The 18117-nt window shown below is 38.2% G+C and overlaps 2 protein-coding genes across 2 annotated transcripts; one reads left to right on the top strand and one right to left on the bottom strand.

Moving 5' to 3' along the window:
* Positions 1-4296: 4296 nt before the first annotated feature.
* Positions 4297-4653, bottom strand: LOC119766043 (paraneoplastic antigen Ma6E-like). Its single transcript, XM_038250401.1, has one exon. It carries the CDS (start codon positions 4651-4653, stop codon positions 4297-4299), a length of 357 nt encoding a protein of 118 aa, XP_038106329.1.
* A 9631-nt stretch (positions 4654-14284) lies between these two features.
* On the top strand, positions 14285-14608 carry LOC119766044 (eggshell protein 1-like). The gene has a single exon (XM_038250402.1). It carries the CDS (start codon positions 14285-14287, stop codon positions 14606-14608), a length of 324 nt encoding a protein of 107 aa, XP_038106330.1.
* Positions 14609-18117: the final 3509 nt, after the last annotated feature.

The following is an 18117-nucleotide window of genomic DNA, read 5'->3' on the forward strand; positions in this document are numbered from 1 at the left end:
TGAACATTTTCAGTGGGCACTGAACAAAAAATTTCGGGTTCTTTTTACAACTTTTTTAACTTCAACTTAATTGAATTCTTTTCAAAATTTTATTTAAATTTATTTTGATCAAATCCAGATTTTGAGAAAAAAAGGATCTTACCAATGCAGTTGCACCAACTTCAATCTTTTCAGGGTAAAAACCATGGTAGTGATTTTGATCCTATTTTTGTCTTAAAATCTTCTAACTGGATGTTTCCAGTTGCAAACGATCCGGATTTTTCAGAAGGGGAAGAAATTTACGTTGTGGCATATTTGGTCAAAATAATCAGATTTTTCAACTAAACAATGGTGATAAAAAATACCTTGCTAAAATACAGGACATTAACTATTCAGTAGAAACATATGCAATCTACTGTATGTAGGTACTGTATAACAGTATTTTTAACATATTTCCCTGCATTTTTGGTAAATTTCAGCATGTTTTGTCATACATCTCAAGAATGTTTCGTCTTGTTTTAAAATATTATGAATACATATTAGTAAAAATATGTCTGAAGTTTTGTTTCCGCATTTTTTTGAATTTTTCTACAATTATCTTATAAGGATGATGACATTTTTTTTCAAAGTTTTTATCACCCTCTTTTTTAAAATCGGCCAAAACAAAAATAGTTTTGAACTCCAAAAAAAATCTATTTCAAATTAAATTACAGTCCATACTCAATAATCCGAAGCCTATATTATCTGAAGTTCGATTATCCGAAGGTTTGTATGGGACTTCGAATAATCGAATCACGAGCAAAACAAATTGTTTCTATATTTTTACTTCGAACATCAAATTAGAATTCTGCGACTCCATTCTAGCCAAATTTGAATAGATGATTAAATTACAAAATGCAGTTTTTCAATATTTTAACATCACTATTTCAGTCGCCATCTTGCATTCAAAAATTCTAAATCACTTTAGAGTAGTTTATAGATCATACTTAAGCTCAACAATCAAAAATAAGACAGTAATTTTTTATCGTAATTCAATTTTCCCAAGTGAAATTTATCCGAGGCCTTCGGATAATCAAGTCTGTACTGTATTACTGTTTTCATCCTTCGAACGTCAAAACTAAAAAATGAGATTAAACATTCGTGAATACTAAAAAATATTAAAATTGTGAACTCTACACTTACATTACAAAAGGGCCTAATTTTACATCTTTTAAAGTCCTTTGAAATTTGAGAAATGGATTTAAAACTCTGGTAATATTTTTGCGGTAAGATGGAAAATTTCACGGATGTTTCATTTTGGCATTGAAAATCGGATCAATAGTTTCAGCATTTGAAAGATGAATTAAATTTGAGTGATAACCAAAAAACCCAACTTAACCAGTTTTTTTTATTATTTTGTAATTGTATTTGAGCAACTAGATATTTATCTTCAAAGTGTTTTACACAAAATTAAAGATTTTTTTTTACTTTTCTTCCAAGACTCGCGCCAAGAGCTATAGAAGAAAAAACTAAAAACTGCATAGTAAAAATAAACTTTACGAAGATTTCTCCGCAAACGCTGCACTTTATCATTTATTTATTAAATTTTTGCTCAGTACCTAAGATTTAAAATCCAATTTTGCATCTTAAAGTGATGTGAAATTTTGTTTGACAGATTGTTCAAAGTTTTAAAAAGTCAAAAATTTCAAAAAAATAGCACCACTGCATATCAAACAATTGCAATTTTCAGAAATTATAAACATGTGCAAATCGATTTTGTGTGATAAAATTTAAAAAAAAGTGGGGAATTTTTTAAAGAGTGAACTTATTATACCACATTGTCCTTAGCTGTACCTTCCATTTCATAATCAAATTGTGAATATCACTGAAAGTGAGCTAGCATATTTCTGTCAAAAGTTTCGCTAAATTATTCGTTTATATACAGAATCGGCAAATGGACGAAATTGGAACAAAATCCTTAACTTGCCAATAATATATGATTTATCTTGTATATATCTGACGATAACTCGGAAAGTATTCGTCCTATTTTCAATGTCATTAATGAAACTTTAGTGTAATTTTCTGATAATTTCATTAAATATGCTTTAAAAAATTATAAGGCATTGCTTACATTTAAAACTGTTCATTAACACTCAAACGCACAAGTAGTCATTTGACCACTTTTTTTCTTAAAAATCTAATAATATTAGATAGAATTGACCAATTTGGATGCTTCCGATTGCAAAAGATCCAGATTTGTATGGAGGTCAAATGAACACCCGAGCGTTTCAGTGTTAATATTATGAATTTCAGGAGAAATAGCAATCTCACTAATACATCCATATGGAAAACATCAGATGTCTTTGAAGTTGTTAAGTTCATAAAAATGGAAATATTCCTTGTTTTTTTCAAAAGGTCGGCAGGCAAATTTTTTTTTTCAAAATTTTAGTTTTTGTTGAAGAAATTCCTTTTTGCACAAAGATTTTTGTACCAGATATTTTATTATTTTCACAACTACGGACACTTTACAGCAATTCCATTTAAAAAGAGCCTAAACCAAAAAAAAGTTCACTGATTCACGGACTCATTTTTTTCTTGGGGTTCCTTAGTTGAAATAATTAGACCGGTATTTTTTTGTTAGGCCGTACACCGGTGGTCCCAAAAATGGCAATTTTCGTAAATTTTCGCAAAAACCACATTTTTCTAAAAATTGCGTTGCGTCTTTCAATTACGAATATTTTGGTACCAAAACATGTATAGGTCATCGCTTAAATTTTCAAGTTATCGCAGTTTTAATGAAAAAACTTGATTTTTTTTCGATTTCACGAGTGGCGCGTCGAAAAAGTCAGTTTTTATTTAATTTAAATTTAAATATCTCGGAAACGTACGGGACGACATCGTCATTTTTTTGTAATATTATGTGAAATTATCTGAGGAATCCGATAAAAATATTTCCAGACAAAGGCTCTCATACACTATTGCAAATGTTTGGCTGGGTTTCTCGGGTTTCAAATTATTTTTCCTTGAAAGACAAACTAATCACTAAATAATTTGCGTCCAAGACAGTCGGTTGAAATGGCACGGAGTTATGAGTTTTTGAAAAATGTGTTTTTTTTGCGAAAATTGTTTAGGCTTTTTTCAAATGGAATTGCTGATAGCTATTTTTTATTCTTTATGTAAAGTACTGGCTACAAAATAATTTACAGCAAAATTTTACTATTTTACAATCAGAATATTGCAGAATTCGGTTCGTTAGTTTGACAGTTTTAGAATAAGAAGAAAATAACTTCCTTGGTTGCTGTGCACCCTTAAATTTGAAATTTTAAATTCATTACTTTTTTTCTGTGCATTCGATCTGTGATTTTCGGGAGTGGTATCCCCCGTACGTGTGAATTAATTTCCCTTTTCCCATCAGTCCGAACAACAACACACAAATCCGAGCGCCTCACCCTCACTCGTTGTGTGCCCGATCGTTGGGTCATTTCGCAACCCATCGCACGATAACAAATCGTTCAGGTTTGTGGCGGCGCGCGCGTCGTCTTCGGAGTGACCTCGGTGGGTCATCTTCGAGAATAAATAAAGGCGCGCGCGCGTTCAAACACCAGTTTTTAAGCCTTGATAGGATTTTTATTCAAAGCAGGTCGGGGTGGGGTGGCGAGAGATCCACCTTGCTCGGCCGAACGGCACCTCCGCGGATTTAATCCGAGTGAAAAATGGGGTTTTATTCCAGATTTAGCGCGAATTAGCATACGTGTGTTTGAGGGATCGCTGGAGTAACGCTGTAGAGTTCATTTCGATTTTTGATGAAACTTTGTCCTAAGGGGTATTTTTGCACCTGCTAACCGACAATAGATGAGACAATTTTAAGGAGCAGCTCAACAATTCAAGGACAACCATTTCATCAGCTTAACATGTCATTCAAGCAAAACAGCCGCTTTAACAGGGAGTGTGTGTGTGACAAACTGCCGGAAAGTCAGTCACGACGACAACCGGCAAATCGTTCAGCGATTACGGATTTGTTCGACGAAATGTTAGAGGTCGATCGATCAGTGGATCCATAAACTGGTAGATTCCATATATGCCCGGGGATGTGAACTTCGTGATGAAACGGATTAGTGTCATCGTGTATCGAGATGCCCCCTCCCGCGGTCCAGCTGGCTAATTTGAATCATGAACTGGGGACAGATTAACCGGTCATATATCATCGTTGTGCTGAAATGGTGGATTGAGTCGTTTTGATTGGATGATTGAAAATGTGCAAAAAGTTGATTAAAAAAAAATACAAATTGTTGTTGCTTCTAATTTATTAGATTACCCTTTCATCATGAAATCAAGCTCTTAGTTCTTTCCCTGTCCCTTACCCTTGTTGGCCTGACCCTTGGCTCCTTTCTCCTTGTTGGCCTGGAACTTGCCCTTGCCTCCCTTTTCTCCACCCTTCTCGCCACCCTTTCCTCCCTTGCCACCATGATGTCCCTTGCCCTTGCCGTGTCCCTTCTTGCCACCCTGCTCCTCCGAGGATGATCCACCAGCAGCAGCGCCTCCTTCCGGCTTTCCAACGGATCCAGTTTCAGCAGCTTCAGCGGGGCCAGTCTCAACGGCAGTAGCGACGTCCTGAGGAGCGGCCTCAACCGCGGGCTGGAACACGGCCAGGAAGGCCACGGCGGCCACCAACAACAGGAAGAAGGTCACTTTCATGGTTGGTTTTTGGGGGATTTTTGGTTGTTTCAGACTGAAAGGTAGACTGAACTGTGATGATTTGGTGAGGAACTTGAGTGGCTTTTATACGGATTTGAGTTCTATTTTGATGGCATTATAATTGGAATTGAGGCAAATTTTGAATGCTTACCTGAATGATTATTTTCAAATTATAAAAAAAAGAATCAAAAACGTTGATTTAATGCTCTAGCTTGACTCAAAAACAAGCTCAAAATATGTCCTTCAAAATATAATTTTGAACGGCGCTCGCACCTCACAAGATTGAATACCATAGACTGTTCGTCTTGATCTCAGATCCAAAATATATCCAATCTACAGCAAAACCCACGAACACGAGGAACCCAAAAATTCCAGAAGGTGTCCGTCAAATGGGGCCAAACTCCAGCACCAACAAAAGATTATGAAATCATAACAAATCAGATCGATCAAAAGAACCCTTGCGGACCCCGCGGGAAGCTTGGAACACGATCAAACTGTCAGTCTGCCGAGTTCCAGAACGTGTAAAACGCTTAATTCAATTAGACTGCGTTAAACACGCACACCTCGAATCTTTTCACCGCCTGTCATTTAATTTGGACCGTGGACTCCCTTTTGAAGAGTGAACCCCACTCCGCCTGAGTTCTCCGGGTGGACCCCCTGGCGGGTTTCTAGTTGAAGGGTTGATCTGTAACGTGCCTATCTACCTTAGAAGGGGGGTATTCTTGAAGTACGTGACGCAACCTCAGAGGACGATCAACTCTCCAACACAATATGAAGCAACTTTTTAAAATGTCGTAACATTAGAAAAAAAAATTAAAAAAAGTTTTTCGTTACGTAACCTAAGGTTACCCCCCTCAACTGACAGCTCAGACCGTTTGGAGTCTCTTCTTTTTCCTTTCTTTTGGGAACAGTCCACCGACCCTGGTGATCCATCACTCCCGCGCGTGATTGGGACCGGGTACGGCACCACATGGTCTCGCGATCTCGGATCAACCCCGGGAGACAGCTGGACGCGTTTAGGAAAGTGTCTGAAATGATCAAATTATCAGCGATTCGAAGAATGGGGAAATGGTCACTTTCGGAGCAAATTTGATTTAATCAAATCGCTCGCTCGGGGAGAGACTTGAACGCCCGTCACTATTTTCGGTGGCAACGAACCCCCAAATTTCAAGCCGTTTAGTGTGGGCGCGATGCTTTTCGACGGAACAAATTGCAGAAATTTACGAACCAGCTGTGGACAGCGCGTTTAGCACCAAATCATGAACCTCCACCGAAGTGGAGGGGGTCCCGAACAGGTACATGACTTGTCATATTTCAATTAAATGATGCCCCATTATGAGCGGTCGTAAAGAAAACAGTATAAACGTTTTAGAGTCATCCGCCGTCTGGTCGCCTGGAATCCGGAGTGATAAAAGACATTAATATTCTACCCCTGGTTTGGGCCTGCGGGAAGGTGGTGGCGTCTTGTGTGGCCGGCCAACCTGACCACTGGGGAAGGTTCCAAGTTTGCAGAAAACACCAATTGTGACCCCGGGGCGGGTGGTATTTCTTGCAGGTCGATGATATTCCCCTGGCGAGGAAAATGGCTTTTTCCACGGGATTCAGCACTTGGACGTGTGTTAGACGAGGGACAAAACATTTGTTAAAGTGTAAATATCACGCCGGAGGGTTTGATAACGCGGGAACACCGGCGATGTTTCGACAAGTTGTACCGTAAGGTGCAATTTGATACAGTACAAATGGTCGTAGCTTAGTAGAATCGCGGTAATATTTCAATTGAAGTTTGTCATCACTACCCGCATAAACGAGAACCTTAAAAAAACATTTTGTTAAATGGTTTACTCACCATTTCAGAGATCGTAACCACTATTTGAAAAATGGTAGGAAAACCTTAAAAATACCATATCGGAAATGGTACCAAACCATTTTTCATAAAGTTCCACCATCTGAATTGAGGGTGGTTAGCAACGGTAACCTTAAAAATCCTCGAACAACGTTTCGTCAAATTACCATTTGTGTAATGGTAAAAATAAAGTAAATTTTCGCGAAAAAGCGACCTTTTTCTCTCGGTTTTTACTGTTTTAGAAATGGTTTTTAAATAGTATTTTAAGGTTTTTCTTACAATTTTTAACCTTGCGTCTACTATTTTAGAAAGGGTTTGTAAATGGTTTTTTAGGGTTTTTCCTGCTATTTTTACCTAGCTCTACTATTTTGGAAATAGTTTTCATATGGTTATTTAAGGTCAATTCTTTTTGATAAATGGTAAATTAAAGTTAACTTACAAATTGACTACTGTTTGAAAAATAGTTTTGAAATGGTTTTTGAAGGTTTTTCTTACTTTTTTTACCTAATTTTCACACAATTGTTCACTTTTCGACTAATGTTCACAACAATAATATTTTTACTTTACCGGCTTAAATTATAGTTGAATGCGAATTCTGTTCAGTTGATCATATTGCCAAAATCGTCCAAACCTGAAAAAAGAAGAAGAAAAAATCACAAAGTATCTAGTACATTGTACTCAAATATCATGTACTTATCTGATGATTCAGATTGATGGATGCCAATCGTTCGCTCGCTTGGTCGCATCCTCGGCGGAACAAATTTTGTACGTTCGATTTTGTTTTGTCGGTCGGCTGCCGCCAAGATCTCTTTTGATTGCCGATCGAATCATCCTGTACCAGCTGTTCTCTACTGCGCTGAAATTATAAACAAGAAAAATATAAACAAAGTATCTGGTAAATCAAATGATTTGAAAATTATACCTGCGCACAAAACGTAAACAACAACCAGCCGCACAAACGTATCACTTCAGACTGTTTTTGCCTGCGCAGTGCGCTTGCCTGCGAAAGAGCAGGTAACGGAGCGTAGCGAGAGAAGAGAAAAGAGAGAACGCGCAAGGTATAGTTTTGCCTTCCTCACCTCACTGAGGCAAGGCTATAAAATCACTCGAAAAATGAACTTCTTAAATACGACTCCTAGATATACCTTCACGTATACCTATCGACTCAGAATCAAATTCTGAACAAATGTCTGTGGGGATGTGTGTAGACATGATTTTTTTCCACACGATTATCTCAGAACTGGCTGAACCGATTTTGGCCGGATCCACCTTATTCTGTTCGTTTTGAGGTCCCCTAAGACCCTATTAAATTTTATTCTGTTTAGTGAAGTACTTTTAAAGTTATGCCAAGAAAAAGTTTTTGTAGCATGACAGCAAGCAAGGGTGATTTTGCATAACACTCAAAGGCCGGATCATGTTTTGCTTACGCGCGAGAGTCGGGCAGCGTAGGGATTTTGGTCCGACCACGCGGGGATTGATTGGTCAGCCACACCCCATGCGTATCGCCCGGTTGCCACATTGCTTAAGCAGTATCTGTACGACTCTTCTGGAAAAATCTGTATAAATGTATGACCTTGCTTCATCAAATGACTTTGTCGTCGACAAACGCGATTTACACGAACTTGTCATACGTGAAATATATGAAACTGTCATGAGCCGCACCGTTTCTACGACCCTACGGAAAGGGATCGCAAATCTGACTGGCTCAACTGTCATTATTCTACGACCCTACGGAAAGGGATCGGACTGGCTCAACTGTCATGGCCAGCCGCACCGTACAAAAATTGAAATCTGACTGCTGTTCAAGTAAAATCAATATATTATAAAAAAATAAATGATTTTTTTTTTTAAAAACTCCTAAATTAATTTGTAAATACAGTGGACTCTCTCGATGTCGATATTGAAGGGACCGTCGAGAGAGGGAGTTATCAAATTATAGAACGGAAAATCAAAGCAATCTTCTTGAAGGGACTGAAAATTTTATTGACAGCTGGAGCAATATTGATATCGAGAAGATCGACAGCCAGAGAGTCCACTGTACAACCTAAAATACAACATGAATGCGAGGAAGGCACCAACCACCTTATGGTGGATTAAGTAACGTTTTTTTGCGTTCAATCGCCAAATATTATTATAGTTCACTATTGGAAATTGATTTCAAAGTGTATGGCTTGAAAAACATAAATAAATAAAAAATTACCTAAAACATGAGATGTGAAAAAAACTCAACAAAAGTAAACTTAGGGAGCCTAATGTCAGCAACTAGACGTTTAATTACAGCTTGTGAACAAATGTAATCAAGTGATAAATAGACCAAAAAAAATTGAGCAAAACAATATCTTTTGAATGATTGGCAAAATAAGTTGTTGGAATAGTTTCAATTCAGCAAATCGGATTGAAATAGGACCAAATTCTACACCAGCCAAACATACGAGAATTTCCCATATGTGCTGGAATATCTGTACGTATGGTATCGCTGGTAGTGGCCACTGTGAACCTGTCAGCAATAGACAAAAGGGTGGCATGAGATACAAAATCGTACTTTACCAGCCACAAAACAAGTCGCGAATACCAGCGAAACTGTCAAAAAATTCAGGGATTTCGATCTAAATCTTTCCCTCCAAAAAAGGCTCGCTGCGCTTCCAAACCGTGCTTAGTAATCTCCGGAAAGCTTTAAAATTGCAAGCTAGACTGAAAAACATCTCTCTCTACTCCAACAAATTCAAAATCTGCTTCGCTTTACTCTTACCTTCTTCCTTCGCAACTCTTACAAACGCCGCTGGTTCCAGTTCACGTTTCTTCATCTTCGGCTCAACGATTCCACCTCGCGCCTCTTCTTCAATGACGACACGTCCTCGGATGCCATTCCAGCGGCGGTTCTATAACCACCACAAACAAAAGATACTCCGTAAACACCGTCGTTGATCCGTTCGGGCGACATATATTCCGCTGGCCAGCAGTGCCGACGTCATGAAAACTGCCAGCAAGACATAAAACTGACTGTGATGAAAGTTTCGTTGTAATGTCCTTCCAGCCGGAATGGACAAGTGGGCTTGATCAGTGTACGCCAAATCCTAGAAATTTAAATTCCATAGCGAATTAGTTGCGAAATTACAGACATTGAAGTTTAATTTTGCTTACCAAGAACAGCTTCAGCTGCGGGTGGTTCCAGTTCCGTCGTCCAGACGCGGTCGCAAGCTGCTAACCGATATCCAGCGTTGGATTGCGTCCTCCGACCTTTTCCGGTGCAAAGAAAAGGCTCTGGAAAAACCGCAGTTATCTGGGGAACCAATTTCTTTTCTATTCACGCTGCTGTTGTTTATAATTTTTGCCCCGTTGTTTATCCTCTTCACCGCCGCTGGAAGCCTTCCTGAATCGTACCTGGTGATCTTTCTGTACGATCGATTCCGGCCAAAATGTCTTCAATTTCAAACTGCCACAGCCAAATATCCCCACACTGCATTCCCTGAAGGATAAACAAAACCAAACTGCCCCCCTCTTTCTCCCGTTATTCCACCCACTTCACCAACCACACATTTTAACTCACACATAAACGCACAAATTCCACTGGTGCTGACCCTCAGTTTTGTACATTTTCTTTTCCCCACTCCCACCTCGCGGTTGTTTTCCCCCGGAATCGACTGGTGGGCCGGAAGCCCGGAACGGCCCCACAAACGATACGACACATGCAGCCTGGAATCGGACTGGAAGTGGCGCTAAAACGGTGCACTTTCTTCGAGGAGTGAAAAAACAACAACAAAAGGAAAGGCACGATCGCAGTAGGCGTCAGCTAAACACAGTAAACACTTGTCGAGATGGATCTTCTACGGTCTTAGACGTCAACAGACAGAGCAAAGAAAAAAAAAAAAACACAGTAAACATAAACAAAAAAAAACAATACACGTTGCGAAGGGTTTACGTGACATAATACAAAACGAAAAAATGTACACGCCTACCAGGTGATCTCAATTTTGAGAAGAGTTTCGCAAACTGGTGAAGTGATACCACCCAATTTTGAGATGAGCAAATCGATTTTAATGTTAAGAAGCTTCTACCGGGAATATCTACGCAAAAGCAGGACATCGGTTCCAGAATAACTTTTACAATCAAATTAGCAAACTAATTTATAAAATAATCTTATAAAAAGTTTTCTTCGTTCAAAGCTTTGTTGACATTATTTCAGTTCAGATTTTGCCAATTATATTTATGAAAGCGAAAAGTAGAAAAAAGTGGTAATTGTCCGGGTTGGCTAATGAGCAGAAATTAGGAACGCCTGCTGGTCTACCGTTTTAACGCCGCCGCCTTCTCGTTAAACTTGATTTCGATCGAGCAGCTTCTGTTTTTCCCGAATCGGTTCCCGACCGGTGTAGCCAGTAACTGCATTCCGTCATTAGATCTTGGGAGAGTAAAAAAAAACAATCATTGTAGTCTGTGCAGGTAGAAGCACCCAGTCAACTCAATCAGAATTCTGAAACGGAATTCAATTCGAATCGTTTACGTATTCCGTTTCAAACGCAACAACCGATTCCATGTACGTATCGGTTGTTGCGTTTGAAACGGAATACGTAAACGATTCGAATTGAATTCAGTTTCAAAATTCCGATTGAGCTAACTGGGCACTTACGACGACTAGTTTTTTTGATAGATAGAACCGTTTCTTTCATTTTGTATTCCACCTTTTTTTTGTTTGAAAAATAGAAGGAACGCAAAAAGAGGAAATGGCGGATAAGGAAATTGGCTAGAATGTTGGCAGATCTAAGAACCACAATATTATTTAGACTATCCGATCCAAATTCGATCTATATTCTAACAGCAAAAATCAAGAGTTCTGTTTTTTTAAAGGTACTATCCAGAGCAACATTTGAAAGGGGCGGTACGACATTGCTCTTACGGCCTTTCATTACACGCGTTTAAATGGGACGAAAGGCCGTAAGAGCATTGTCGTACCGCCCCTTTCAAATGTTGCTCCAGCTATAAACAAAATTTTCAATTTTTGCTTTTTGGGTGTTTATAGGACCTTTTAAAAAAAACTCGAGCCGGCAAAACCAACTCAGCGAAACTTTGAGCCCCGATCCAATTTTATTAAAAATCCGGGTAATCGTTTTGAGCGTGTAAAACTTTTACGTTTTGAACGTCATCCAAGTCGCTAAAGAAAATTTGTTTTTGTTTATTTTTTTGTCGAATCAAAAAAACGGCCTGCGGCTTAAGATCTGTAAGACTATTGCTGAGGTGGCACGCCACCTGAACCAGTTTTCTTAACACGCCGGAGTTTCAGCAGTTTCTGTACCAGTGTGCGAGTGCCCGACCGTCCAGCTGCAGGAATCGACGCTGCGTATCGTCTCGTCGGTGCCGGGCATCTTCGACAATCAGCAGGAACAGCATCTGCACTGATTAAGCAAATTTTGGTAAAATATCTGAACCCATCGTCCGATCCTGAGGTGCGCTTTTAGGAGTTTTTTGCCGTCTGAGTGTTCATTCTGTTGCAAAACAAGGACGTCCAGCGTCTGTTTGGTGATTTTATGATTTGTGATACAAACATGGTGATGGTTGTCGGAAAATGTCCCGGCGATGGTGCGCAAGCAGCGGATTAGTATGTGGCCTCGTTGGTTGGTGCAACAAATGATGACCGACCTGGATGACGACTAAGAGTAGTCCGCATCGGATCAGACACGAGTGACAACAACGTGTTTGCTGAGTCGGCGTTGGATCGCTTGGCGTAAGTCTTGGCGGAAAGGCCATTCTTCGCGGGAACATTCAAAACATATTGAATAATCCGAACTGGAAGCAACAGCACGCCACTCTGGTGGTCATCTCGGTTGCTGACGAGGATGATAAACAAACAGTATCCCATTTGCTCAAGTGAGTGTGAGTGGGATAGGCTGCTTGTTTACAATCAAAGTTTCGCCCTATTGAAACGTTACTACGAAATTCACTCCTGAGCTGCTCCGTTTGCTCGATGACTTGTGGAATCCGCAAGTGCAGGCTCACGCCGGAGCAGCTCTGGTCACCTTTAGTGAGAGTTGTCCGTGATGTGTTTACGATGTTCCGAAATTATCAATGCCCTATTTCTCACCTACAAGGACGGCTTCCTGTCGTTATTCCAGAATTTTTTTCGTGCCGCACTTTGTCAAATTGCTCGACCCGAAAATGAATAAGGGGATTGAAAGAGGGATCTTTAATTTCATGATTCAAGAATTTTTAGATACCTTAACCATCGAGGCATTATGCCCTTGTTCGCATAAATGACCCATATGAATTTTCATAATTTTTGAGTTAATTATGCAGTTTGGTTCAAAATCGTGTGCTCTTTTAGAAAACGAAAAATACAACTGATAACTGTCAGTTGTTCCAATTAGCGAATTTGGATTCGCACATTTGAATGCAGTTTCATTCGAATTAGCAAGTCCGTTCTGTAAACACAAAATTATAATGCTACAAGAAAAAAAAAATGTTAACAAAAATTTTTTTTTTAGCAATAAAGGTCGCACAATTCCGGATGGCTGCACAACGCTTATCTTGCTGTTTAACTGTAATTAAACGTATGATAGCACTAGACTCTCATCCGGTTACAATATTCCAACACGGGAGATACCATGTTTTCCTCTTTAGATGAGCGTGTAATACTATCCAGTAAGATAAGGGGCTCCTGGCCGGTACCTTGCTAACCTCGGGGATTGGAAGGTATGTTAGTAAACATCTATCTAGAATGCGCAGAGATCTCTACGTCACCTAGTGGTATAGATGTTTGTAGGGAGGTTTTGGACTCAATGTTAGTAAATTGAACGTTTGTTTTTAACACCATCACCACCACCACCAAAACCATACCATCACCACAAAAAGCCATGCTAGATTTTAATACAACTACATTACAAAACGAACACAACAATAAAACCATCTTCCTTGCCCTGCTGCCCACACGATACTCAAAAAAAAAAAAAAAAAAAAATGTTAACAAAAATTATTTGGAAAAAAAAGGTATTGTGAACGATTTTAAAAACGTGACTATTTCTTAAATGGTAATTTTATGTTTCTATATGGTACTCGCGAATCGAGCTAAACCATTTGAACTTCAAAAAACCTTATGATATATGATAACCATTTCAGTAAACACCCACAAATAGTTTTTTAAAGTCATCAAGAAAATTGTTGACCATTACAAACATTAAAATAACTCTATTACTAATGGTAACCATTTGATAAATAGTCATGAAGGTCCGCAAGTTGAACCATTTGAACTTTAAAATTACCTTATGATTTAGGGTAACCATTTGAGAAAACATTCGCAAATAGTTTTTTAAAGTTAACAAGAAAATTGTAGACCATTATGAACATTAAAATAACTCTATTGCGTATGGTAACCATTTAACAAATAGTTATCGAGGTCCGCCAAATAACATTATTACAAATGGTGACCATATCTCATAACGTTTTTTTAAGTTCCTCATCACAATCGATATAGTTTTCGTTTATCCGGGTATGCTATCTTGTAGCATAAAAATCAAATTAATTTTTACCAAATTTATTGGTAGATTGAAGATGACCATCTTCAAAATCAGTTCCTATTCCACTTTAATAACAATAATATCTTAATTTATTTAACCTTGTTACAAGTTATGCAGTGTTAGGAGGGTCATTCACTTCAAAATTGTAAATTAGTCTGTGATAGTAGTCTCTATTATAATGTCATCAGAATAGAATTTAAATTCGTATAAAAGCCACTCCGATTCCCCACCAAATCATCACAGTTCAGTCTAATTTCCAGTCTGAAACATCCAGAACAAACCAACCATGAAAGTGACCTTTTTCCTGCTGTTGGTGGCCGCCGTGGCCTTCCTGGCCGTGTTCCAGCCCGCGGCTGAGGCCGCTCCTCAGGACGTGGCTGCTGCCGTTGAGTCTGGCCCCGATGGAGTTGCTGCAACTGGATCCGATGGTAAGCCGGAACCTGCTGCTGCTGGTGAATCATCCTCGGAGGAGCAGGGCGGCAAGAAGGGACACGGCAAGGGCAAGAGACACCATGGTGGCAAGGGAGGGAAGGGTGGCGAGAAGGGTGGAGAGAAGGGAGGCAAGGGCAAGGGTCAGGCCAACAAAGGTAAGGGACAGGGAAAGAACTAAGAAGTTGATTTCATGGAATAAAATTGAAATATGATGCATAATTTGTTCTACTCATTTGAAAGAAATTTAGTTTTTAAGGCAAAAAAAAGTTTAGGTTAACCAATATTGTATAAATCAGAATATAATTAAGACTACGCCCATACATTGATTAATTAATATCACGTTAGGATAGCAGCTCGAAGATCTGGCAACCTTGTCTCAAGTTATGACCACTTAGTGATAATTATATACTTGATCGAATCTTGATCTCACTTGTCTGTATAAAAACAGAGTTGGGATCGGTCATCAGACCTATCGTTGGATAGTTAATTGAGTCTACAAGTTCGAAGATCTGGTAACCCTATCTTAACTTTTGACCACTTAAGTGATATTCATGTCCTCTTTCCAAGCCGGATCATAATTATCTGTACATACAATATTCGGATCCATCATCCAAACAATAAGTAATTGAGATATATTCTAAACGAGTCTAGGAGTTTTAAGATTTAAAATTATAATCACTATAGTGATATTTATGTACTTTTTTGAAGCGCGATTTAACTAAATCAGTTCCATGTCAAAACCCGAGTTTGCTGCTCACTCAGAAACTTCGGATGAAAATTATTTCGGGATCGTTTGTGTGATCCATTTTTCATAAGAAGTGAAGAAGTCACCCACCACATAGATAAATAAGTCCTAATGAAATTATTATTATTGATCTTTCTTAACATAAATTGAATTTTTGCAAGTGGTCGGCTGAAACACTTTTCATACAAAATAAAATAAAATTCTTGTTACTAGAATTTATAGTTTAACACTTGTAGCCCCAACGGGGTCAAAAAAGTTGGAAATGCATTTTCACCGGCTCATACAACCCTTGGAAAAAAAGATGGAAATGCCTTTTTTATTATAACTTGAGGTAGACACATCTGTTTTGGATCTACCTTGTTGGAGGAGATTCTTGACATTCTTCCGGATCGAATGCAACAAGAATCATCCAAATCGGTTGAGTTTTTGCCGAGATACAGCCGGTTGAAGTTGCATTTCCAACTTTTTTTACCCCCTTGGTGCTTCGCGTAAGTTTTGACCCCGTTGGTGCTACAAGTCGTCAGCTGTGTGCTATCTTGTGACATACACCATTTTGGTCGAAAATGAGTTAATGATGACGTTTTGCTATACTTAACAAACACTACAAGATGCTTTAACCCGATTTTGGAAACTCGCTTCTGTTTCCCGGATATTGCAATACACACTTGTGACATAGACTAATTTATCATCAAAATGATCGTGCACACTTGTGACACGTCATACATGTTGTTGGAAAATGTGGAAAATTTTTCTTGTTTTTCACAAATTTATGTACACACATACTTTCTAAAGGCAATGCAACCTTTTGTTTATAAAAAATAAACTGATTAAGTCGATTAAACCATTGATCTGAGCTTATATTAGTTTGTATGGGAATTCTGTGCACACTTGTGACACGTAGTACAATTTTACTTTCGAAACACACTTGTGACACGTGCTTTTCAGATTTTTGTTTACATTATTTACTGTATCTTTTAACTGGTGTAACCAAATTAGTTGAAACTTGTAGCGTTTGTTAAGCGATAGTATACGAACCGATTGCTTCAAAATGTTTGGCTCTACCATTCATAGTTTTGAAAATATTTACCATCAAACTTTAAAAATCGATTTTCTCGAATAGTACTAAATGGTCGTTGTCACAAGATAGCACACAGCTGACGAAGTGTTAATATGTTCTTTATCAAGTGAATTTCATTAGAAAACTGTAATCCAAGATCTCAAATACTAGTTTTGTCTTTTCATTTTGAAGTTTGGAGTGTAATTTAGTATTTCTCTATGATAAGAGAATTTTCTTTGAAATTTGTCATTTTTTAATTTAATCAACACGTCAAAGTGGATATGTGGAAATGTGTTTGGCCTAGTTTTGTCATGTTTTTCCCTCCAGCTCTAGAAATCAAACATATTTTGTCCATTTAAAATGCCTTCAATCGTAATATTTTCCAATATTTGTTGCTATGTTTTAATTTTCATTTTTCATAAATTTTGTCAAAATTCATAAAGTGTTAAAAAAATTACTGAGGAGCAATTCCAGCTCAAATCAGGATTTTTATTTTGGTACTTTTGTACCCGACCCTCTCCGATTTCAATAAAACTTTTTAGACATGGTTTTTGAAAATTTTTACGTTTAGACCACTTTTCAAAAAAACAGTTTTAGTACATGATTTTTCTATTTTTTATGAGAGACATACAATCCTACCTACCTTTTTGTTACATTTTAGGCTATTTCCTCAAAAATTTTGAACGAAAAAAGCGTGGCATCACCTTCAAATTTAACTTTTGAACTTAAAAATTGAAAAATCTCATGCGTGTATTTTTGTCAGTGTATTTTTTCAGAAAGCACGTCCAATTTCCTACAAGTTTGCATTTGACCACTTTTTGATACGATGCAACGGCTTTGAGTAACAGTAATTTTTAAATTACAAAATACCAAAATATTAAATTTACTTACGTCCTTCTCAAATGTCATTTTCGAGTACAATTGGCTCCTTATACACAAAAATGGCTTATATAGGTCAAGGATAACATGTCTACAAAGTTTCATTGAAATCTGAGAGGGTCGGGTACAAAAGTACCAGAAAAAATCCTGATTTGAGCTGGAATTGCTCTGAGGAAGAATTTCTGAAGTATGTCAATATCTATTTTGAACCAAATAAGTTATGGTTCAATGTCCACATTTAAGTTTTATGATAAAATCTGATCAGGATCAATTCAATTTGAATTGCTACAACAAAACGGTTCGCAAAAAAATTCACTTAAACATCTTATACTTGACAATGTTTTGACACAATTAACACAATTTTACTATTGCATTCCTTAAGTTAAATAATAACCAACTTTCTGTAAAAATGAGCATGAGCATGAGCATGAGAGACCACCCATGGTTGTCCTTCTCCGTTGCTGAACAGGACCGTAAAATCCTATCAATACAACGATCATACGCTTCAACGGTCTAATGGTGTTTCCCTTATCAACAGCATGTATGAATGCGCTGAAAAGATAAAACATCAAGATCATCAAAACTAGATCTGGAGCTTATAGGTAACAGTCGTTGGCCACCAACGGCGCCCGCCATGCCAGTTTGTAGATCTCGGGGGGATTGGGACGGGAATGTTAGTTAACACAGGTTGCTACCAAGGGTGGGTTCTATACGATATCCACACCCCCACGTGTGCCGGAAAAACTACTTCTACTTGGGATTTTGTTAGTGGGTAAGGGTAATGGCCAGGATTCATCATAGAGGATGATGATGCGACCCAATAATCAATAAATTTGGTTTAATAGTATTATGTATTATGCATTCTCAAGGCAAAACATCGGATGTTGCGGATGAGACTTTTCCCGGTTATTTGGTGTTGAGTTTAGCATAAATGATTCAATCTTAGACAGCCGGCTGTGGAAAGATAAAACCAAAATAATATGCAAAAACGCGAAACCGCCCGGAT

Source organism: Culex quinquefasciatus, chromosome 2 (assembly GCF_015732765.1).
Source record: "Culex quinquefasciatus strain JHB chromosome 2, VPISU_Cqui_1.0_pri_paternal, whole genome shotgun sequence".
NCBI lineage: Eukaryota > Metazoa > Arthropoda > Insecta > Diptera > Culicidae > Culex > Culex quinquefasciatus.